Genomic DNA, 26020 nt, shown 5'->3' with positions numbered 1-26020 from the left:
CGGTACAATATCAGCGGTTTTCTGCACTACCTGGTGTTGACCAGTTAGAGCACAAGTATACAAGGCTGACATTGGATTGCAGACATCACAACGATTCACTGTGCCTTTTAAGATGTTGAGTTTGGCCTGTGGATTTACAACTGTGCCCCACAGCCTCTCTGTTGTCTAGATAGAAAAATGTCACCCCATACTAGACAGACAATTTTCTTCTCAAATAGGACGTTCAATTGAATAAGGAATTGTTGGCAATCCTATGACAGGAGGAATGGGAAAAGTGGTAGTGGGTGATACAGAAGGGTGTGGGAAAGAGTAAGATGGTAACTGGGGAGGGGGAAACAAGCCAACTTGGAATTAGTGCTCTGAACAAATGTAATTGCTGAATCTCCCACTAATATGTCAACCCAGATTTATGTTAACAATTAATATTCTTTTACCAATTTAAATATGCCTGCTAGACATTTGATATGTAGAAATGAGAGGCACTACAAAATATTGATACGCGTCATATCACTTTCAGACAGCGGATACAAAACCCATCCTAAAAAGGCAGACAGACAGTTGTGTGGTTATGGCCCCACAGAACGCATTGAGAATTGCAAGTATGACAATGGGTTGAGAATCACTGTTCTACTGTATCAGTATTTGGTAAATTTGAGTCACATTGTTTTGTCTGAGTAAAAGATCAACGAACAACATTCCAGGAAACAATGCACAATATCCAAAATGTCTGTACCTCAGTAACTTTACCAAAATATTTTTCTTCTCTCTGGATTAAGCCAGTCCACTCTCAGAAAAATTCTTTCCTTTTCTCTCACAAGATTTGCCAGGGTTAATTGAAGGAAATGAAAGCGCGTAATCTCTGACTGATCCTCTGTATTAAATCCATCTCCTGCAGAATTTGTACTCTCTGTGAAGTGGCAAACTAACCATGACTTGCTTGTCATGGTGATTTACTGTGCACTGCAGGAGTAGCAAGCACCTGTTTATGCTGCTTTATAGTTTACAGCTGTGTTTGATAATATGAGTCGAAATTAGTTATCTGTGAAATTACCCAATCGATTACTGGTACAAACAGAATGAGATACCGTCCTACACAACCAAATTTGGATCGATTGCACAAAGATTCTACAGTAAAATATTACCCATGCGTGAGCCGAGGTGGTGAATGCCAGAAGACTTTTAAGCCATGTGGCTAACACAAAGAAACCCAGTCTTCAAATCAAAGACGTCAATGCCTGCAGTAGGGATCTGGCCTCTGAATAGATCAATGTCAGCTACTTGGCGTAAATAAGTATTCGGTTTGCTGTAATACTTCTCAAATTGTTTTTGATTTTAGCCACCACTCCAGACTCACAGCATTGTGGTTGACTCTGAACTGCCCTCTAGCAAGTCATTCACTTGTAGTTCAATTACTATGTTGAAACAGGAAAAGGATAAAATGGGACAGGCCCCTGGCATTGACCTAGGAACCAAATTTGGACATAGATTAGGTTTCTCCCAGCAATCTCAATTTGCAAAGTCATCCTTAAAAAGATTGGAGGACCAGTGTCTAAATTGGGAAAGCTGTCCCATGGACTAGTCAAGCAACAGCCTATTCCTTATACAGTCATTTCTTCCAACCAATGTGCTGGACTCCTGCATCAGGATTTTTTGTACAAACTTTCTCACCCACAGGGCAAACTCACCAGTGGTGGTGGTGCGTGGTATGTGGGAAGGACTAGCCCTGACAAGTCTCAACATTGGTTGAAGACCTCATGAAGTCTGATAGTATCAGGCCAAACATGAGCAAGGGCATTTATTCCATATTACTGCCTAACGTCATTTCTCAGCTGATGAATCGGTGCTCCTTCATGTTGAAGAATAGTTGGACGATGCCCTAAAAATACCAAGGGCACAGAAAGTAGGCCCTTTGGAGGACCTCAGTGTCATTACTAAGAATGGCTTGGTAGCACTGTCGCCAATGGAGCTAACCCAGTTCTGTAGCAGGTAGTGAACCAACTTGAGGGATCTACGATCTTGTCCTTATCAATCTACACAGTGCAGATTCATTTGACTATGACAGCATTCACAGAAGTTACTACTTCACTATCCTTGTGGAGATAAAGTCTTGCCTTCAAATCAAGGAAATCTTCCATCATGTTGTGTGCTACTAAAATCGTGCTAACTGGCACAGACTCAGTTCTGTGAACTCCAATCCGGGCATCTGGGAGGGACTGTGAACTACAAGAAGCAACAGAATTCTTCACAACCCAAATCTGTAACGTCATGATCTGGCACCTCCCTTACTCTGTGTATATATTCAAACTAGGGGATTAACCCTGGTTCAATGAAGGGTGTAGATGGACATGCCAGGAGTAGCAATAGGTTCATCGAAAAATGAAGTGCTAACACAGAACAACGTGTGCGCTAAACAGCAAAAACAGCGTGCAATGACAGAGCTAAGCCATCCCACAAGCAATGGATTAGATTGAATCTCTGCATTCTGTCACTTCTAGTCATGAATGTTGATGGAGAGTTAATGGAAAAAGGCTCCAGGAACATCCCCATCACCAACAGTGGCAGAACCCAACATGAGTGCTAAAGCACAGCTAAAGCATTGGCAGTCATGTTCAGTAGGAAGTGCCAAGTGGATAATTCATCTTGGTTTCTTCTTGAGATCCCCACCATCACAGATGCCACAAAAGTCAAATCAAGAAACGGAATGATAGCACTTGTACAGCAACGGCTATAGCACCAGACAACTGCAATACCTTGCATTGCAAAAGCAGCCAAACTCTTCTGTACAGTTTAAGCTACCCGACAATGTGCAAAAAACACCTAGGTATTTTCAAACATGCACCAAATTCCAGGTGTGGCATCAAGGCAGTATTTATCTGAATGTGGAATGAAGGAGCACTGGTAAAACTTAAATTAGTGGGCATCAAGAGGAAAACAATCCAATGGTTGAATTCATACCTTGCACAAAAGAAGATGATTGCGGTTGCTGGAGGTCAATTATAACAGCCCCAGGACATTGTTACAGGAGTTGCTTAGGGCAATGTCCTTGGCCCAAACACTTTCAGCTGCTTGATTCCATCATTAGGTCAGAAGTGGTATATTGACTGATGATTTTACAATGTTCAATTCCATTTCCAACTCCTCAGCAAATGAAGCAGCCCTCCTTGCAGCAAGACCTAGACCGTATTGAGGCATGGAATGACGAGTGGCGAGAAACATTTGCACCACACAAGTACCAGGCAGTGACCATTTCCAAAAATACAGAGTTTAACCACCTACTCTTCACATTCAATGACATTACCATTGCTGATTCCTTCACCATTAACACCAGAGAGGTCACCAGAAACTCAACAGAATTGGCCACATAAAATGATGTGACTACAAGAGTAGGTCAGAGGCAAGTATCCTGAGACAATTGAGACTGACATTTCAATACCTTTTCAAAGTACAAGTCAGGAGTGTAATGGAATAGTCTCTGCTTGCTGTATGAGCATACTACAGCAATGTTTAACCAGAGCAAAGCAACCTACTTGATAGGGACCCTATCGACCACCTTAAACATTCCTTCTCTTACCACTGGTGTACCTGATCGCAATATGTGCCATCTACAAAAGGCATGGCACTTTATTTGCCTTGGCTACTCCTGCTACACTTCCCACACTTGTAACCTAGAAGGGCAAGGACAGCTGGTGCACAGGAACACCACCATCTGCACTTCCCTCTATGTTGCAAACCATTTTGGCCCGGAAATACACTACCCTTCCTACATTATCCAGTTGTCTTTATCCTCCCGACCTAACAGCATTATGGGAGCACTTTCACAGGAATGACTTCAAGAAGGCAACTCACACCACCTTCTCAAGAGCTTTCAGGGATAAGCAATAAATGCGAGCCTTGCCAGTGACAACCACATCTTGAGAAATGAATGTATAAAAACTTTCTCCTAATTGTTAGGTTTGTTTTTTCATCTGTGAATAACCACATCTTACTGGACTAACACTTTCTGCATTGAGATTTTGAATGGCACACTGTATAGGGAAGTACACATACACCAGAGTAGACTACTTAACTCCTTGAGCTTGTTTCACCATTCAATGAAATTATGAGTACTCTGTGTTCCAAATGCTCACTTTGCCACATATCCCTTCAAGTTTTATGCCAGCAAAATCCATCCATTGTATAGTTAAAATTAACAATTGATCTTGTATCAACTGGCTTTTATGAGACATCCATACAGCTTCAACACACCTCATCATGTGCAATTATATACATTTTAATAAAGCATGGCAAATGAAAATAAAATATTTTACCCTTTATGTGCAAAACATTCTCAACTTCAGTCCTGGAGTCTTCTTCCAATCTAGTGTACTGCGTTCAGTGTTCACAATGTTGCCTCCTTTACATTGGAGAAATGAAATGCAGATTGGATGATCATTTTGCGGAACACCTGCAGTCAGTCCACAGGAGTGATACTGAGCTTTAATTCAAAATCACATTCCATTTTAACCTGTGGCCTCATCCACTGCCATTGTGAAGCCCAATGTAAACTATATGAACAATATAAACTAGAAGAACATCTTATCTTCCATCTGGGCACTTCGCAACCTTCTGGGATGAACATTGAATTTTCCACCTTCGGATCAACTGCTCTCTCATCATTTCCTATTATTGTGCTTATGTCTCTTTCTCACCCGTTTCATTAAAATGCCTTAATAATAACAGCCAGTACACTTGCTCTTTATCACCTGATCTGTCTTCACCTATCTTCATTTGGTCTTTTGCCTTACACCTCAGTCCTTTCCCCCATCCCCCAACTCTGCTCTGAAAACTGTAAACCCATCACTCTTTCTGAGGAAGGGTCATTGACCCAAAACATTGACTGGTTTCTCTTTCCACAGATGCTGATTGCCCGGCTGAGTTCTTCCAGCATTTCTGTGTTTCCTTCACTCCTGGAACTTTTAGCTATCATTTGTTGGCTAGGTAGACTGATTAATTGCTCAAGCGTGAAGTCACAGGGAAGATTGACACTGTTTCCTCCCTTCCAGCAGACTTGCAAGTGTGCAGGTTTCAGCCTGGCATCTAAATGTAATAATGATGAGAATACTGAATGTTTTATTCCTACCGAAACAAACTGGAGCATCTTGCTTGAGGTCACCTAATTCATCCTATCAGGAATGTAACTTAAATTCATTGCAGTATCACACCAGGTAGTCCATTTTTTGTTCTGTGTATCCTTGGAGTTCATTTGTCACATGATTAACAACTGGTCAACACTGAGCAGCATTAAGTTCAATCAAGAGCAACATTCAATAAGTCCTTTGCATTTGTTGCAATTACATTCTTTTCTTGTTTGGAATTTGGGGCTATGCACCTGAAACATTACAACATGTGCTGCCACAATGTTGGTGAAATCATCAAAACTCTGCATTTAACTGCTTTTTCTTTAAGCATTATCATTGTCATAATTTGCATTGATAGGTTCACAGAGGCAAAAAAAATTACAAAAGGCTTTATTATTGTATATAAACAATACCTCAATAGCTATTTTTAGAGAAAGGTTAGCACTGATGGATTCTAATATTGTTTGAAAAATTAATTTTAATAATGATAACTTAATAATGTTCAATTATGACTTAAAATATTAAATAAAAATACAAACCTCCAAATTTAGTTTAATTGTGAAATTACACAATACTCTTCTTGACTAATACCCAAAGTGGAGTCTCAGTGACCATCAGTAAACAACATTAAATCAAACATGTTAACCCTTTCCCTTATATTTGAACTTCTGTTTCCTCTGTTGGTAGCAACCGAAAACAGTGCCTTGCAACGTGTTAAATTTCAGGTCACTCTCTTCACTTTGAATTATGTTATTTTTAGACTTATTACCAATTATTTAAAGAAAAGCATATTTGAGTTCAATACTAAATCTACCTATTATTTTTTTCTGTCTCATGTCAATTGTTTCCACGTAAGTGCTTGGAATTGATAAAGGCTTTACTGGAAAAATGAAATCTCATGGTTATTAAGTGATGATATAAAGAAGCAATTTTTAAACAAAACATTTAATAATCCTTTGCATAACTATTTGCAGCAAATGCCTCACCAAACCACATATTAACTCAACTTCTCTCATATTCTGTACCCAAGTTCACAGTTAAATTGTTGTATTTAAGTGCTGAATATACAAGGTAAAGTCCAAAACATATATTAGGATAGAATACTGCATGAATACAAATCTGGTAAAGTTTATCTGACAGTTAACTTGATACAAGGGAAACAAAAATGTTCTGTATCAGAATATTTTTCTGTGAAAGCAAAAGTGCGGGGGGGGGGGGGCGGGGTTTGCTGCGTTACAATGGTTAAGGATTGGGAGAAAAAACTTTGCCCAGAAATTGGATCTATTAGCCCTCTTTTTTTATGCACAAATCACACATAAATACTGCATTTCTTGGATAGGTTTGCTTTAGCGTTAATTTCTGGGTGAACTTTCACCCCTTGGGAATTTGCTCTGGGGTCTTCCATGCGCAGTTCACCTCATTGTGATTGACATTTGTCGAGCATCAGTCCTGTATTTAATCACATCAGAGGTCATGCATCCACACTTCCTCCACTGCTGGTGTAAACTGAAGCTTCTCAGTGCTACCAAAGACCTTTACTGACCACACACAGAAAAACCATGCAGAGATTGGAAATGAGAAAACAACCGAGGAGTCTTCACAAAATATCTGCCAGCCTTAGTTTCCAATGATCAGCATCATGGACAATGATTCAGTGGTGCTCCTTTCACTGACCACAGGATCTTTGTTCAAATCAGTTCTCAGCTGTATACTGCAATCACTGATCCCAGCCTACACTTCACAGTGGCATGGGTCTTGATCAGGTTAGGCCATCACTGCAGGATGCCCAGACTCACTGGAGAATGCCTTGCCCCTTGTATTTTGCTTCACCCCCGCAGCAGTGTTTTCTGTGGCTGCTGTGGGGAGGGTTCTTTAAGCAACAACTCACTTCCCAGCAGTCAGCTCTGCAATAGCATGGAGGCTTTGGATTCTGCATTTGGCTTCCGATAAGAATCAGAGATATCCTGTTTTAGTGCATCATTCATTGCGCAAAACTCATAGTTTTACAAACTTTTTTAGAAGATCTGAGTGGGTGTTAATGCCATATGGAGTGCATGTTTAGAGTAATAAAAGAGGGTGACACCCAATTTCTAGGTATTTGTCTTTCCAGCAGCATTATGAAATCTCACCTCCAAGCATTTAAAACCTGGTGACAATAGTCCTTGGCAAACATAGTAACTGGACACCAATGGTTTCTTCACTAAATTGCTATTGATCAATAACTTCCTCCCTTGACTTTTCACCACTAGGTTATAGCTTAATGATCATTTAGATATGGGCCCACAAAGAGAGTCTTAGAAGTTTAAGAGAACTATCAGTGGTCAATTACTTCTGTAGCTACTGTAATAAAAATATACTTTAGCATATTTGCTGCTGCTTACATATAGTATAATAACAAATGCAATACAGTATGTAACAGGTAATGTTTAAAAATACAATTTATCAGCTCAATGGTCACAGTATAATACTGTATTCTTGAGGACATTAAGCATGCATTTACATAAACAATATATTAAATTTTAAAAAGAAATTATACATTTAAATGTCTTTGTTTTAAATCTACGTACACCAATTAGAATCTGGTGAATGGCAGACCAGTAATGAGCTTATACAATTTGACCTTTTTTTTTCAGATATCACAATTTCTAGAATTTCACTTCAGATATTACACATCATTTTAAAATAAATTTAAGGTTAGATAATAAAAACCTGAAGTAACCTGTTTTCCCATTTTTGAATTTTAAAATCTTTTAGTCCCATGTAAAATATACATCAAAAATATGAAATGTATTTGTTCTTTCTCTCATTATGGAAGAAACTAAAAGATGTCTGGTCAACAGTTTATTGATCCATCCGTTGTATCAGTTCTGTGCCTTGATGGTTTCTTGGTAAGCAGGTTTTCTCACACTCTTCTTGAGAGTTGAATCTATTTTTGCTTCCTTGGCAACCACTATAGAGAAACTGTTCACACTGTCTGGTGTCCACATTAAAGAACCAAAGCCATGTAGGGGTGTTACATTTCCCATTCCTCCTTGGCTGCTGGCAAACTGCTGTGGAAGAAAATAATGAAAAAAAATTCTGAATAAAAGGCCAAATAATATGTTTTAGAAATCCAAATTATGTGATGAACCAAATAACAGAATTATTTACTGAGATAAATTCTGATTGCACTTTTTTGAATGTACCACAGTGAAAATGTGAAATAGTTCTGATTAAACGTCTGAAACGTTAAGTCTGTGTATCTCTCCATAGATGCTGTCTGACTTGCTGAAATGTCCAGCATTTTGTTTATATTTCAGATTTCTAGCACCTGCGGTATTTTGCTTTTGGTTAACTGTGAGACTAATTAGTTAACGACACTAAAATGGAGTTAACTTATTGGATTCAATGTAAATAAAAAATAATAATGAAAGTAATAATGATAGTTAAATCTCCAGGACATAACATTGTCCATTCCATGGTATTAAAATAGGTAAGTAGGGAAACTGAAGTTTCCAACTGCCACTCCTGGAATTTTTTCTTGATTCAGAAATTGTGCCACTAGAATGGAATTTGTTAATATTTCTCCATTATTTACCAAGTAACTACAAGGCTAACAATTTTGCATCAGTGGAGGGATGCTATCAAAACCTGTCACTGGAGACAGAGTGACTAAACACTTATGAGCTAAGCAGAGAGAGCCAAATTAAGGATAAGATCTATCTGATTAATGTAATTGAATTTTTTCAGGCCACAAATAAGCCAAAGGGGTGACTATTGATTTTTTCTATATAGGCTTCTTGAGGGTAACTGATAAAGTATTAAGTGAGATTATTAAGAAAATGAGGTAATTGGAAGTTTAAAGACAAAATATGGGAGAGATGAAGGGTACACATTTTCACTGGTGTGAAGTGCCAAGTGTGAGGTTCCAAGATATTTGTTTCAGACCCGAATTTTTCCAGTTTAGGAACATCTTGGAGTACAACCCTCTATTTCTTCATTCAAGTTTGCAAGTGAGAGTAAGCCGTGGGAGAATAAGTAATGCAGATAGAACCTGAGAAAGGAACAGTGCCAATCAGAGTGAATGAACAAAACTGTAGCAATCTTTCAAAACAGTAAAGTAATAGGTCATTCACTTCAGAACAAAGCAAAATAAATTTTGGGAAACTATCAGCATGTAACAGGAAAGAGATTTAGGAATCCAGGTGCATGAATCATTAAAACCTGGTAGAGAGGTACAATAAGGTAAATGGAATGCTATTCTTTCCTTCAAGGGTATTTTTAAATCATTAATGTTTCAGAATCAAGGTGTTGCTGGCAAGCCCAGCATTTATTGCCCATCCCTAATTGCCCTTGGTGATATGAGGTGCCACTTTTTACCAATGCAGTCTTTCTGGTGACGTTACCCTCACAGTGCTGTTGGGGAGGGAGGACCGGGAGTTAGGCTTAGTAAGGATGAAAGAATGGCAAAATAATTCCAAGTTAGGATGGTGTGTAACTTGGAGAGAAACCAAGAGGTGGTGGTGTTCCAATGCAACAGACATTCCAGCCTTCTTGAATGGTAGAGGTTTCATTTTGGGAGATGCTGTTGGAATAGTGAGTATCAGCCATGCATTTTATATTTGCTGCATACTGCAGCTTACTGTGAGCTGGTGTTATGGAAGGAATTAACATGGTGGTGGATGGGGATACTGATCAAACAGGGTAGGTTGAACATCTTGACTGTTACTGAATCAACACTCATCCAGGCAAGTGGAGAATGTTCCATCACACTCCTCACTTGTAACTTGTAGATGGTGGAAAAGCCTTGGCAGGTCATGAGGTGAGTCACTTGCTGTGGGATGACTTTGTGGGTTTCGCTTCGGAAGACTTCGGAGCAGATAAATTTTACTTTTTTTTAATCTATTTTTAAAAGGGTTTTAATTATAAGGGTTAGTTTTTAATAGGGTTGTGATTACTAGGGTTAGATTTTTATGGTTCTTTTTTAAGTGTTTTATAAGTTTTAGTCGCAAAGAGTGAGGGCTGGACTGCGCAGGCGCGTGACGTCGGCAGGTAAGGCACGAGCAGTTTAAAAAGCAAACCGCCATATCCAGCGGGCAGCGTCGGAGCGGGCAGCAGAGTGAGAGGGAGCAAAGTGGTCGGGCTTTGGCTCAAGGGGCTTCAGTGTAAAGGGGCAAGGCAGGTGAGTAGCTGGTAGGTAGGTAAAGGTAAGGTTTACCTGTTATCTGTGATAAATATTTAAGTAGGAAAAACTAGGGGGAAACAAAAAGGAATTAGATCAGATGGAGGACATGGTGGTGTGCTGCAGCTGCTTGATGTGGGAGCTCGTGGACCTTGCTGCGGTCCATGATGGCCACATCTGCAGTTAGTGCTTGAGGCTGGAGGAACTTCGGTGAGCTGGAGTTGCAGCTTCAAACACTGCGCAGCATCATGGAGGGGGAGAGTTTTGTAGATACTGTACATAAGGAGACGGTCACCCCCTTAGAGCAGGTACTAGTGGAGTCCAGGAAGTAGACAGAATGGTGACTGTCAGGGGAGGGAAAAGGAAAAAGAAAACGAACAGGCAGTTAGAGAAGAGGACCCCGGAGGCTGTTCCCCTCAGTAACAGGTTTTCCACTTTGGAGGCTGTTGAGGGAGATGACCTGCCAGGGCCTAGCAGCAGTAGCCAGGTCTGTGGCACTGGGACCGGTCCTGCTGCTCAGAAGGGAAGGGAGGAGAAGAGGAGGGCAGTAGTGATAGGGGACTCAATAGTCAGGGAAACAGATAGGAGGTTCTGTGGCAGTGAGCATGAATTCTGGATGGTTTGTTGCCTCCCAGGTGCCAGCATCCGGGATGTCACTGATCAGGTCCACAGGATTCTAGAGCGGGAGGGAGAACAGCTAGAAGTCGTGGTTCATGTTGGTACCAATGACATAGGCGGGAAGAGGGTTGAGGTCCTGAAAAGTGAGTTTAGCAAGCTAGGCAGAAGGCTGAAGGACAGGACCTCGACGGTAGCGATCTCGGGATTGCTGCCAGTGCCACGCGATAGTGAAGGTAGGAATAGGAGGAGATGGCAGATAAATGTGTGGTTGAGAAGTTGGTGCAGGAGGGAGGGTTTTAGATTTTTGGATCATTGGGATCTCTTCTGGGGAAGGTGGGACCTGTACAAAGAGGACGGGTTACACCCGAACCTGAGGGGGGCCAATATCCTTGCGGTCAGGTTTGCTAGGGTGGTTCAGGAGGGTTTAAACTAGATTGCGAGGGGGAAGGGAACCGGAGGAGTAGGTCAGAGGAAGAAGGGAATGGGGAAAAGTCAGATCTGACAAGTAGAGAGGCTTTGAGGAAGGAGAAGCAGAGTATAGGCTACAAAAGTAGTAAGGTGAATGGCCTAAAGTGCAGTTACTTGAATGTGAGAAGCATCAGGAATAAGGGAGATGAACTGAGAGCTTGGATAAGTACATGGGACTATGATATTGTGGCTATTACAGAGACATGGCTGACATTGGGGCAGGAATGGATATTGAATATTCCTGGTTTTCAGTGTTTTATAAGGGATGGGGGGGGGGAGTAAAGGAGGAGGGGTGGTGATACTGGTCAGGAACATGGTTACAGCTGCAGGAAGGGTAGATAATGTAGAAGGATCCTCTCTAGAGTTAATATGGGTGGAAGTTAGGAATAAGAAAGCGGCAGTTACCCTCCTGGGAGTATTCTATAGGCCCCCTGGTAGCAGTAGGGATACTGAGGAACAGATTGGGAGACAGTTTTTGGAGAGATGCGAAAATAACAGGGTTATTATAATTTTGTTAAGTGTGTCCAGGACGGATTCCTGACGCAGTATGTTGACAGGATGACTAGAGGGAATGCCATCTTAGATCTAGTTTTAGGTAATGAACCGGGTCAGGTGACAGATCTATCGGTGGGTGAGCATTTAGGGGACAGTGACCATTGCTCCATAACCTTTAGAATTGTTATGGACAGGGATAGGAGCAAAGAGGACGGGAAGATATTTAATTGGGGAAAGGCGAGAACTTGGGATTGTAAATTGGGGTGACATTTTTGAAGGGAAATGTACTATGGAGATGTGGTCGATGTTCAGGGATCTTTTGCAGGATGTTAGGGATAAATTTGTCCCGGTGAGGCAGAGAAGGAAGGGTAGGGTGAAGGAACCATGGGTGACGAGAGAGGTGGAACAACTAGTTAGGAAGAAGAGGGCAGCATACATAAGGTGTAAGCAGCAAGGATCGGACAGGGCTCGTGAGGAATATAGAGTAGCAAGGAAGGAACTTAAGAAAGGGCTGAGGAGAGTGAGAAGGGGATATGAAAAGGCTTTGGCGAGTAGGGTTAAGGAGAATCCCAAGGCTTTCTTCTCGTACATAAAGAGCAGAAGGATGGCTAGGGTAAAGGTAGGTCCGATTAAAGACAAAGGTAGGAGGATGTGCCTGGAAGCTGTGGAAGTGGGTGAGGTTCTCAATGAATACTTCTCTTCAGTATTCACCAAGGAAAGGGGTCTTGATGATGCTAAGAACAGTGTAGGTGAGGGTAATGTTCTAGAGTATGTAGATATTAAGAGAGAGGATGTGTTGGAGTTGTTAGAAAATATTAGGACAGATAAGTCCCCGGGGCCTGATGTTATATTCCCCAGACTGCTTCGTGAGGTGAGGGAGGAGATTGCTGAACCGTTGGTTAGGATCTTTGAGTCCTCGTTGTCAATGGGAATGGTACCAGAGAATTGGAGGGTGGCGAATGTTGTCCCCTTATTCAAAAAAGGTAGTAGGAATAGTCCAGGGAATTACAGACCGGTGAGCCCTACGTCTGTGGTGGGTAAGCTGTTGGAAAGGATTCTAAGAGATAGAATCTATGAGCATTTAGAGAAGCATGGACTGATTAGGGACAGCCAGCATGGCTTTGTGAAGGGAAGATCTTGCCTCACAAGCCTGATAAGGTTCTTTGAGGAGGCGATCAGGAAGATTGATGAGGGTAGTGCAGTAGATGTGGTCTACATGGATTTTAGTAAGGCGTTTGACAAGGTTCCGCATGGTAGGCTTCTTCAGAAGGTCAGAGGCCAAGGGATCTGGGGAAGCTGGGCCGTGTGGATTCAAAATTGGCTCGCCTGTAGAAAGCAGAGGGTTGTGGTGGAGGGAATGCATTTGGATTGGAGGGCTGTGACTAGTGGTGTCCCGCAGGGATCGGTTCTGGGACCTCTACTTTTTGTGAAATTTATTAACGACTTAGATGAGGGGTTGGAAAGCTGGGTTAGCAAGTTTGCAGATGACACAAAGATTGGTGGTGTTGTGGATAGTGTGGAGGGCTGTCGAAGCTTGCAGCGGGATATTGATAGGATGCAGAGCTGGGCTGACAAGTGGCAGATGGAGTTCAATCCCGAGAAGTGTGAGGTAGTACACTTTGGAAGGACAAACTCCAAGGTGGAGTACAAGGTAAATGGCAGGATTCTGGGCAGTGTAGAGGAGCAGAGGGATCTGGGGGTTCATATCCACAGATCACTGAAAGTTGCCTTGCAGGTGGATAGGGTGGTTAAGAAAGCTTATGGGATGTTAGCTTTCATAAGTTGGGGGATCAAGTTTAAGAGCTGCGAAGTGATGATGCAGCTCTACAAAACTCTGGTTAGGCCACACTTGGAGTACTGTGTCCAGTTCTGGTCACCTCATTATAGGAAGGATGTGGAGGCGTTGGAATTGGTGCAGAGGAGATTTACCGGGATGCTGCCTGGATTAGAGAGTATGGATTATGAGGAGAGACTAAAGGAGCTGGGGCTGTTCTCATTGGAGAGAAGAAGGATGAGGGGAGACATGATAGAGGTCTACAAGATATTGAGAGGAATAGATAGAGCCGACAGCCAGCGCCTCTTTCCCAGGGCACCAATGCTCAAAGCAAGGGGACATGGCTTTAAGGTATTGGGTGGGAAGTTTAAGGGTGATATCAGAGGGAGGTTTTTCACCCAAAGAGTGGTTGGTGCATGGAATGCGCTGCCTGGGGTGGTGGTGGAGGCTGATACATTGGACAAGTTCAAGAGATTGTTAGATAAGCATATGGAGGAATTCAAGTTAGAGGGATATGTGGGAGGAAGGGGTTAGATAGTCTTAGGTGTGGTTTGAAGGGCGGCACAACATGGTGGGCTGAAGGGCCTGTATTGTGCTGTATTGTTCTATGGTTCTATGCCCAGCCTCTGACTACATTTGTACCTTGGCATTTTTAAGAAAGATGTATGACAGAATTTGCCTTTCCCCAGATCAAACCTGGTTCATCCAGATTTCACATATAATCATTCTAAAATAGAATCTTGTACGTTCTTGTACATTACTTCAAGATCTATTTATTTAAGGAACACCATTGAGAACCCTTACAAGTCTGTATTCTTCTCTTTAGGTTCTACAAAGAGTTTTGACAAGATTCCTCCCCAGGTGGAGCATGTAAATGACATTCCCTCCATTTCCTCTACATTTTCTCCATGGGGAAACTTCATTGAAAGTAAAGAATTCCATAAGGTTGGTCAAGTATTTTCACTCTTTTAGTTCAAAGACTCAAAATGTTTACCACCAAATGATATACTACAAAACTTCTATTGTTTTCATGACTCTGGGAGAGTGTTCCTTTTTAAATATGGAACCAGGAATCAATGTGCAGTATATCACAATGATGGCTTGCCATACTTAAAAATACCTGATTGATAATGCAGTGAAAGATTATATTAAAAAATAATGTAAAATATTTCATCATCATGATCCCGGCAAATTTACTGAGCACTGAGTTAAATGGGTGGAAATGGTAAAGAAATATATGAAGAAGTTTACTTATATGCCAAGCCCCCTTTTTTGGCCGACTCATAATTTTAACCTTTATGTAGCGACTACTAGTCTTCCAAGTGAGGATGAGGGTGGATCATGAACTGGACTCTGGCCAATGAAAACCTTGTTTTAAAACGGCTTCTACCTTCAAAATGATGACTTAAAGTGTTGACCTGAACTGAGATAAGATTCTTTGGATGGCAGACATCTTCCAATATTTCAGCTAATTCAAAATTCATGATATGTGAACATAAACAAGGTTTTTCAAGAGCTTTGTATTGTCTGGCCCCTCATTTTACATTTACAGATGAAAAAATTGTGGCAGAGGTCACTGGAAACCAAACAGGACGAAGAATCCAGGCTGATGTTCCTTCCTCAGTCGATGAGCATTGAGGTCAATTGCAACAGTTCCACCTATTATTCTGAGATGAGTTAACTTAGCACCAATTTTCATAGACCATACTTTCAAACTAAATACTGTTTTTACTAAATCCCTGAAGGAGGTCACTTTTATAACCTAGAGCTTAAATCTTTTAACTACTAAAGCAAGTTAATACAAGTTATTACTCCAAAGGCATATATGTTATTCTGGCAGTTGAATAATACCTGCCCTTGCCACTCTTTCAATGTTTCTATCCACTTGTTCGCACTGAGGTCCAGTGTAGCTCTCCTTACACAAGCACTTATTTGGCCTCACACACACGCCACCATGCTGACAAATGGGGTCGCACTTTGCTGTTGAGGAAATGAGAAATAGTTAATTCATCAAACAATTTTCATTAACTGAAAGTTTAGAATATGCAGATAAAGACAAAAATATAATGCCCTGTTTAAAAAAAAACTTATCTTAATGTTGCAATGTCAACTTTTTTCTGTGTTTGTTGGAAATAAGTAATAACTTCATATATGTGGTCCAACTTGGGAATGAGGGACAAAGCCCAGTATTGCTGAACTCCTAATAAACACCACGTTCTGGGATTGAGGCCATTCTCAGGTTGGGCATTTTTTTTTGCTTTGGAAGAAATTCATCCCAGTTTATAGCACTAAAAGCACTGTAAAGCAGCAGCACTGCAGCCTACACTGCTTCTGAAGTTAAACTAAATTGAAGTCAATAGAACTAAATTTCAGTAGTGGAGCAGCAGAAAATGTGTTTATTGTGTGCTTAGCACTGCTGACTATGATGTTATATCTGGACAGGAAATTCCCAGCTGACCAGCTGCTATTGTATACCTCCAGGTGGTCATTCAGCTGTCACTGACAGCTGTCTGGAAATGAAACACTTGCCTACTAGCTGTGGAGGACAAGAAGGGGAGTTGGTGAGGGCATAAAGAAGGAAGAGCAAGAGAGTTCTGTCCTTGGTGGTGTAAAGATGACTTCTTAAAATCACAGTGTGAACTCTCACCATTCTGCAATGAAATGTTTATGTTACTTTCAATGTTACAATTCCAGAAACATTGCTATTTCAGCACCTAAATATATCTGACGATTAATTTATATTCCACAATTAAAAACATCCTTTACATTCCATAAGGCAGAAAAGCTAAAAGAAATTTTGCAGAGGGTCCTGTTACTTTAATAAATATTTATTCAGCATAAGATGGCATATTTTTCTTTATACAGCAAGATCCATTGACCGGAGAGTCAAAGCAAATAGTCAAGTAAGCAAACTAGAATAAAATTGCACTTTATTTATTTTGCTAAAAAGAAATTATTAGCAAGATAACGAGCAAAGCGTGAAGAATTTCAAAGCTAATTAAACACTTACATGGATGTTACCATCTAAATGTTGCAAATCAGATAACCCTAGGTCAGGTTATAGAAGGATATTGAAAAATATAATCTTTTAGGAATTTTAGCTTTGAAGAAGGCAAATTCTACAAATTAAACATGTTCTTTTATAATTTTCTTTACAATGTACCTTTTTTAATTACTATCTCTTTTGAATGAAGGAGCATTAATGAGTTTTCAATCTAATGCGGACAGTGGTCATGGTCTTTAAGCTAAAAACACATATCTAAATCCAAATGATAGAGCTTGTGAAATGTATGAGGTATGCTCCATAAAATGTCTTGTAAATGCACTAGGCACTATTTATGCTGCATCACTGCTGATTTTGAAAGTGGTCGCAGGTAGGTTCCACTCCACTGAGGTAATTTTACTCAATGGCTGGTTTACTCAGAATGTAATTTCTTTTTGTTTTACGGGGAAAGAACAACTATCAGCATAATACTATGAGACTTGCTAATTGGTGAGGTGGCTGATGAGGCCAATATGGGAACTGCAGATTCCTCCATAGATGGTTCAGGAGGAGGCTGATGGCATGCGTGGGTGGGCAGCTTGTGAGACGGTACACTTATCCCAACATTTATGCAGGGCTTCTGTGTGCTCCCGGTGCATTGATTCATGGTTCTCAGTGCCGACCTGAAAACTCCTTCTTCACTTTGAGTGGCCATGGACCAGAGGTTCCCAGGAGTCAGTGGGGATGTTGCCCTTCTTCAATGAAGTTTTGATCACAGGCCTCTGTCTGCCTAGTAATCTCCTCCCATAACAGGGCCCGAAATGTTCATTTTGGGAGTCTGGTACGAGGCTTGCAAATGGCACGGCCGGTCCGACATAGCCAACTGACTAAATAGGGTCACAATGCTGCGGATGTTAGCCTGACTACCGGCTGGCTGTGTGCAGTATATATGAGTGTGAATGTACCTTTAAGAACTCATTGAGTGTTGACGTTCAATGAAGATGGTTTCTTAGCAGCTCTATCCTTGTTATTTGCCTCAGTGAACAGCAACACAAAAGAGCCTATGGATATCAGACAACAGTGTGGCTGTCAATAGGCACTGAACTTGCATATCTGTGCACTGCAGCATGAAAGTATGGGTCTTGCTGGAGGTCAGATGCAGTGCATCCGATGTCCTGCTTTGCCCCTCAGCTTTACATCAGCCAAAACTTCTTCCAAAATGTTCAATTTCAATAGATGAAAACATTTTTCATTGTTGTGTCCTAAATAGGGTGAGCTTCAAATTATTCAACTTCATTATACATCAGTGTATGCACTTTCATTTAATTTTAAGCTTTTATGTACAAATCTAGGGCAAAACCAGACAAAAATGCTTAGACCTTAAAGGAATCCATGTCAATTTAGGAAGGTAGCCAGTTCCCAGCATTAAAAAATGTTTAGAAATATTGCTGCAGAGAATGTCTTGTTGAATCAAAATCCATGACAGCTTTATAGGGAGCTTTGTGGGATCTGGTGCTACAGATGGCCTTTGGAGGGTGCCAAGTTATATTAGGAGTCACTGATGGCCTATGGTTGGGGGTGGGGTACCTTGTTGGATGAAATGCCCATTTGGAACGATTCTATACAGTTGAGTCCACAAACCTAAGTGGGCTGTTCCCAACGATTTGAACCCTGACTACCATTTCTTAAGTGCAAAATTTAGGGTGATAATGATATGCTTTAAGTGGTCATGACTTCACTTTACAAGCAACAGGTCAAATGGCAGAAACATTAACCCAAAAAGTCACATTTACTTGCATTGCTGGTGTTAAGAGATTTGGCAGGGCTTTTATGTTTTGAGGTTTCAATTATATAACTGATTGATAGAATTGTTCCCAAGGGTGCATGGAATGCACTGCTGGCAGAGGTTATGGGGGCAGGTACATTAGGGACATTTAAGAGACTCTTAGATAGACACATGAATGATAGAGAAATGGGGGGCTATGTGGGAGGGAAGGGTAAGATAGATCTTAAAGCAGGATAAAATGTCGGCACAACATTGTGGGCCGAAGGGCCTGTACTATAATGTTCTATGTTCTAAAGTCCTTTTGCCAGAAAGAATAGAATACTGTAACATGAAATTTATAACCTGATACATAACTGTTTAGAATTCTTATATAAACCACCCTGTAGCTAGAATTAGTATTTTTTGCATTTCACAACCAAGGAACCTTCTTTGTTATTCTAAAATTGGCAGATCATAAGAAATAAGAGAATGAGAAGACCATGTAGTCGACTGAATCTTCGCTGCAACTCAGTACGAGATGTGGAGGAGAATCTGTGAGGGAGCAGAAGGTGGGTGAGGAGTTGAAGTCAGAGGGCAGTAACAGTGAGGCTTACAGCAGCAGGATGGGGCTGAAGCCTGCGGGGGGGGGGGGGGGGGGAAGTGGTTTACCCACCTCAGAGAGAAGCAGCAGAGTGGGAGCTGACATCACATGTCACCTCCTGTAACATGGAGTGGAGGCAACTGTTGGTAAATTGTAGGAGGTGAGTACTTCTATTACTTTTACAATTTATGAGTTAAGGACACTTTCCTTTGATTATTTGGGGCAGAGTTGAGAGAAAAGTGAGTGATTAGTAGAATTAATTTAGTTTAATTGAAAGTAATTAAAGGGTAAGTTCTGGCAGTAGAGCTCAGACCCATAGAATGTTCCTCCTGTGTGTGTGTGGAAAATTAGGGCCACTTCCACTGGCTCTAGTGACCATGTGCATGGGAAGTGCATCCTGCAGGGAGGGATGGGAACTGAAAATCCAGGGGTATTCAATATTTAAGAAAGGCAGGCAAAAAGGGAATAGGAGGTGGGGTAGCATTGCTGGATAAAGAGGAGAATAATGCACTTGTGAGGAAGGATATTAGTTCTGATGATGTGGAACCTGTATGGGTAAAGTTAGTAAATTAGTGGTGATGTTGGAGAAGGCATTGAACAGGAAGTATGTGCAATAAGGGTACAATGTTAATCATTGGTAACTTTAATCTACATATGGATTGAGCTAACCAATTTATTAATTATACCGTGGAGAAGAGCAGACCATAATAGATTGCGAATTGTATAATGAGAAAGGACTAATTAACAGTCTTTTGTGTGACACCCCTTTGGGAGGATAGAACATAATGTGATAAATTTATTCATTAAGGTGGAAAGTTATGTAGTTAGCTTGGAGACTAGAGTCCTAAATTTAAATAACGGGAACTAGATGCAGAACTTGGCTAAAATAGATTAGAGAACATTACTAATGGGGTTGAGGGTGGATCGACAATGGCAAAAATTCCAGGCGTGCGCGGATGATCTACACATGGGTGACTTTAATCTACACGTAGATTGGGCAATTTATTAATAATGCTGTGGAGGAGGAATTCCTGGATCAGGAAGGTTTTCTGGAACAATGGGTCAAGGAAGCAGCTGGAGAACAAGCTGTGCAATGAGGAAGGATTAATTAATAAACTTGTAATGTGGGGCCTCTTGGAGAGGGACCATAATATTAATGAATTCTTCATTAAGTTAGAGAGTGACATGGTTGATTCTGAGAGTAGGGTCCTGAACCTAAATAAATGATGATGCAAGGCGAGAGTTGGTTAAAACAGGTTGCAGAAACATTACATGTGGAGTTGACAGAAGACCACCAATGGCAAATATAAAAGAAGTGCCTGAATGGAATACAACAATTGTTCATTCCTGCCTGGCACAAAAATAAAACAGGAAGGGTGGCTCAACCCTGGCTAACAAGGGAAATTAGGGATAGTATTAGATCCAAGGAGGAGATGTATAATTTGTACCGAGAAAGCAGCAAACCCAAGGATTGGAAACAGTTTAGATTGCAGCAAAAGGAGGACCAAGCAATTATTTGGGAGGCAGAAAATGGAATATGAGAGTAAGCTTGCAGGGAACATTAAAACTGACTGTAAAAGCTTCCAAAGATATATGAAACAAATCAGTGAAAACAAACATGGGCCCCTTAAAGTCAGAAACAAGGGAATTTATAATGGGGAGTAAAGAAATTTTAAAAAAAATTATAAGTAAACCAATTGGACAAAAGGGGGTTTGATCATTCTCAAAGGGTCACAAAATTTATTATATAAACACAAATCTCTCTTTCTTTTCTTAATCCATTGTATCATTATTGAACTTCATTTCAATACTCATAAAATACTGAACAAACACTATATCTTCCTATTCTACAATATTATACATCATTCATTTCATGCAAGTTGTTTATATTTTTCCCAAACTGATACCTAGAAACAAACCAGTTATAAAACAGAACTGAATTGTACACTTGTTTCCATCTATCACATACCATATGTAATGGGGAAAAAAGGTAAGTAACGCTGCTCCTTGACACTTCTACTGTATATAGGTTCAGTGGTGATCCAACACTATCATTTTATTTCTCCTCAAAGCAGCAAATAATTATTAGTTTGTCTAGTTTTAAGCAGTAGCCTTAAATTATTATTGTATACCTCTGAAATTGATGGCCACAACAGAGACCTTCTTTCAGAGTCAAGTTCTCAGAATTTCAAAGGAAGATCTAAAAAAAGTGTTATTTTCTTTTCAATCTTTTTATTAGTTTCCAAATACAGATTAATATATAACATCGATGATTGTACATGTAATACAAAGAGATCAAGAACAATCATGACATAGATAATCATAAAAAATAATAAAATATAAAAAAAATCTTTAGATCTCACGATCTCTTAGTAGATGAATATAATATAAAAAAGAAAGAAAAAGATTTATTGTATATATAAAAGAAAAAAAATCCCCAAATCAATAAAAAAAATTATAAATAATATAACAAACTAAACTATAAAGAAAATTTCAAAAGAAAGAGACAAAAAAGAAAAAAAAACTGGACTGTAATTTCTCAATGAAAACAGAGCAATATTATGTCGTCAACTCTGTTCCTTTAAATTGAAAAGTTATTGAAACGGGATCTATATCATATGAAAGTATTGAATAAATGGACTCCAAATGTCTTCAATTTAAGCGAAGGATCAACAGTACCACTCCTAATTTTTTCCAAGTTTAGACATGATATAGTTTGAGAGAACCATTGAAAAGTAGTAGGGGGTACTGGATCCTTCCATTTAAGCAAAATGCATCGTTTGGCCATTAATGTGACAAAGGCAATCATACGGTAAGCGGAAACAGATAAATGGCGTCCAAAAATTGCAGTGATAGGGTGAGGTTGTAAATCAATATTCAATACAGTTGAGATAATGTTAAAAATGTCTTTCCGATATTTTTCCAAAAGAGGACAGGACCAAAACATATGTGTCAGAGAAGCCACATTCGATTTATATCTGTCACATATGGGATTTATATGGTGATAAAAACGGGCTAGCTTATCCTTCGACATATGGGTCCTGTGCACTACCTTAAACTGTTTCAAAGAGTGTCTGGCACACATTGAAAATGTATTAACTAATTGAAGAATTTTCTTCCATGTCTCTGTAGGTAAAGGCGTCTGTTTTTCACTTTCCCATTCATTCTTAATTTTGTCCAGTGATTCTGGACGTATTTTCATAATTAAATCATAGATTATTGCTATCAAGCCCTTCTGATAAGGATTAAGACCTAAAATTTTTTCCGTAATTTCAGTTTTATATGGTGTCGGAAAAGAGGGTATAGTAGCTTTTAAAAAATTTCTAATCTGCAAATATCGAAAAAAATGTGATCTAGACAAATTGTATTTATTAGACAATTGTTCAAAAGATGAAAAACAGTTATCAATGAATAGATCATGAAAACAGATTATTCCCTTCCTTTTCCATATAGAAAAAGCTAAGACAACTCTGGATGGTTGAAAGAAAAAATTAGATTGAATAGGACTTGACAAGTTAAATTTATTCAATCCAAAAAATTTATGAAATTGAAACCACATTCGTATTGTATGTTTAACAATTGGGTTAATCATATGTTTACGTAATTTGGTAAGTGCAAAAGGGAGTGAGGCTCCTAAAATAGAAACTAATGAAAATCCGTGTACTGATTGATGCTCAAGGTGTACCCATTTGGGGCACTGAATTATATCTGAATCTTGTATCCAAAAAATTAAATATCTGATATTAATTGCCCAATAGTATAATCTAAAGTTAGGGAGGGCCATACCCACATCCTTTTTTAGTTTTTCTAAGTATTTCTTACTTAACCTTGGGTTTTTATTCTGCCAAATATATGAAAGAATTTTAGAATCAATGGTGTCAAAAAAAGGTTTCTGGACGAAAGTTGGAATTGCTTGAAATAAATATAAAAATTTTGGTAAAATATTCATCTTAACCGCATTAATTCGGCCTACCAATGATAAAGACAGTGGGGACCATTTAGTAAATAATTGTTTAACATGGTCAATTAAAGGCAGTGAATTAACTTTAAATAAGTCCTTATGTTTCTTAGTAATTTTAACACCTAAGTACATAAAATAGTCAGTTACTAATCTAAAAGGTAATTGCCTATAAATTGGGGTTTGCATATTTAATGGAAAAAGTTCACTCTTATTAAGATTTAACCTATAGCCAGAAAAAACACTGAATTGATCTAGTAAAGTAACAGGTCATCTGCGTAAAGAGATATCTTATGAATCTTCTGTCCGCGAGTAATACCACATATGTTTGAAGAATCCCGGGGGGCAATAGCCAAGGGTTCCAAAGCAATATCAAATAATAAAGGACTTAACGAGCAACCTTGTCTAGTACCTCGAGAAAGCCTAAACAATGGGGATCTTTGATTATTAGTAAGTATTGAAGCCATAGGTATATAATAAATCAGTTTAATCGCAGATATAAATTTAGGGCTAAAATTAAAAAAGTGTTATTTTCATACACAGCATTTAATTCTTGACTACAAAAGTATTGCTTCATAGTATTGTTCAATGTCACTTATAGTATTTGTTCTATAATCATCACTGGTTTCCTTACAAATAAAAAAACTACCTACCCACTCTGCAGAACTCTCCCTCCCAGCCTGGATTACAGCAGCATATTCCCGTTGGTGTGCACAGTCCATTTCTACACAGGTGTGAGCACTCTGATGCCAATGGTTGCGGAGGCAAAACTGATTTCTTACATTCTTCTGGAACCAAAGGTCTATTTTAAAATAAAGAAATAACAAATGTTTATGTTATTTGGCTGAGAAGTGGTTTATGTCAAATCTCTGCTGGCTTATAGTCACAGGGTCACAGAGGGATACAACACAGAAACAGGCCTTTTGGGCCACTGAGTCCGCACCCACCATCAACCACCCATTCACACTCATCCCATTTTTTATACCTACATTCTCATCAACTCCCCCCCTAGATTCTACCACACACCTACACAAGGGGGGCAATTTATAGTGGCCAATTAACCTACTAACTCACGCGTCTTTGGGATGTGGGGAGTAAATCAGAGCACCTGGAGGAAATGTGCAAACTCCACACAGGTCAGGATTGAGCCTGGGTCTCTGGCACTGCTATCAACAGAACCAATTCAATCATTCAGACCAATCACTATCTTTTAATACAGTTCTTTATTTTAATGATGGAACAATCACAAATGACCACATAGTGCCTGTATGACAATGGTTCAGAATTTGCAGGCATTGTTGAACCACCTGGGCTCATAGCTGACTTATAAAACACATTCCTCCTTATCGTGTGAGTTTCCCCAACCAGAACTTGCTAAAAGAAGCTGACCCAGTCCTCAGAGGTAAGTGGTTATCTATGGTCTAAATGGCAAGACATAAGGGGCCAGAACTAATCCAACCACAAAACAGCTGAAAGAAACTTAAAACAACTAGCTAAGTCACACCTCTGGACTGACAACTGTTAGTTGTTAAAATCTACTAAAAATTATTCAAATGATTAAAAAGTTAAACATAATTAAAAATTGTAAAAAAGTAGAAAATAAAGTCAAGCAATTAAAAATAACTAAAATGATCAATTCATCTGCATCTGCAGTCCTTTGCTTCTCTAATTCATATCCTAGTCCCTTGCAATAATCTCCTTTGGAACCAACAGAAAAGAACTACCTGTGCCAAGTCTATCTTGGCACAGGCACTTCAAATGGTTTTCCCTCTGTAAGTGGTGGGCAATCTTTGCAATTTTGGATTCCCCTAATGAAATATATGAGGGGTCCAGTGTCAAAATACAGTTTGAAAAACACCAGTGTATAGCTGGCAGTAAGTTTAGGACTTAAGAATTCAGGTATGCATATACAGAAATGTCAAACTTGGGTTTCTGTGCAAAATCTGGGATATTATTTTGTCTGCCATTCTAACAGAAGGTTATTCATTTTATTTCAAATGCATTAATGCCTTTTCTAGTGTAATTTTATATGCTATTGCCTTGAAATCTATTACAATATAAATTCAATTGGACTCTGTATTCAATAAGTCCCAGACAAAAAAACAGACTTTACATAATGAATTGATTATGAAAAATGATGGCATTACACAACAATAAAAGAACATATGTATTGTACAAAGGAAGTTCACAATGCAGAATGTTTTATTGTAAAAATGAATATGTTTTCAAAATGGAAGCTGAAAGAAATTGATGGACTCCTGGCGTAAGTGGACTGGCACTGACCTTCCTCAGCAGTGTTAATGCTAGGAGGTATGCCCTTATGTTATTCAAAGAGGTAAATCTGGTTAGGGTGAATAAAAGGAAATCATGCAGAATAACCAGCTCATTTTGTATGAACATAATTTACATATATATGCAAAACATGCTAAACAGTTTTCACAAGTGATGAAAGAATGACATGAGAACTGCACCGTATCTTTAAAGTTACAGAGAGTAGCTTCTAATGTAGGATATACAAGATCAAGTTACTTTTCATTCCTATGCAAGAAAATATGGCTTTCTTCTTGCTTAGTGCTTTCCTACCTACCAGTATCAAAATATTGACAACTATAAGCACCAAAAGTTTTAGTTTAAATGGCCACTGCAGCGCCTTGGAATAACCCTTAGAATAGTGCAAATGAATTAACTTATTTCAGCATGGCCAAGCTTTGGAGCCACTGAACAATATCCTCAGTCAGGAGAATTTGTTTTGATTTATTTTAATATTTAGATATTGATCTGATCTTAATTTGGTTTACAGAATAGTTGGGACAGGCTGTTCAATCCAATCCATGTGTGCATGATGTTTCCCATTAAATCCATCATCACCATCAGCTTCAACCACTTTCTTTATATGATAGCCAGTTTCATATTCCCATCACTCTAAAATTTCCCCTAAACAGGATGGGGGTTAGATGAACCGCAGAACAATGAGACAAACAGGGGCAATGCACCCCATCTCTGTAGTAATTAACAAGCATGTTTATGAACCTTTGTTTAAATTCATACATGTTTGTCATTCCCTCCAAATATGGTTAAAA

General features: G+C 39.4%; 1 protein-coding gene across 2 annotated transcripts in view; it reads right to left on the bottom strand.

The window, feature by feature from the left end:
- Positions 1-5807: 5807 nt before the first annotated feature.
- The window catches only part of hhip (hedgehog interacting protein), a 131539-nt gene continuing 111326 nt past the window's right edge, over positions 5808-26020 (bottom strand). Inside the window, exons 12-14 of one of the 2 annotated variants that reach the window (XM_052043839.1) lie at positions 23594-23742; positions 15485-15613; positions 5808-8167 (exon numbers count right to left, since the gene is read on the bottom strand). In XM_052043839.1, the coding sequence (XP_051899799.1) occupies positions 7959-8167; positions 15485-15613; positions 23594-23742 (487 nt within the window). In that variant the 3' untranslated portion in view covers positions 5808-7958. The remainder of the gene's footprint in view (positions 8168-15484; positions 15614-23593; positions 23743-26020) is intronic. The other variant, XM_052043846.1, reaches the window with a different exon arrangement.

The sequence above is a fragment of the Pristis pectinata genome, chromosome 2, assembly GCF_009764475.1.
Source record: "Pristis pectinata isolate sPriPec2 chromosome 2, sPriPec2.1.pri, whole genome shotgun sequence".
Classification (NCBI taxonomy): domain Eukaryota; kingdom Metazoa; phylum Chordata; class Chondrichthyes; order Rhinopristiformes; family Pristidae; genus Pristis; species Pristis pectinata.
This window is presented reverse-complemented; position numbering and strand designations above follow the sequence as displayed.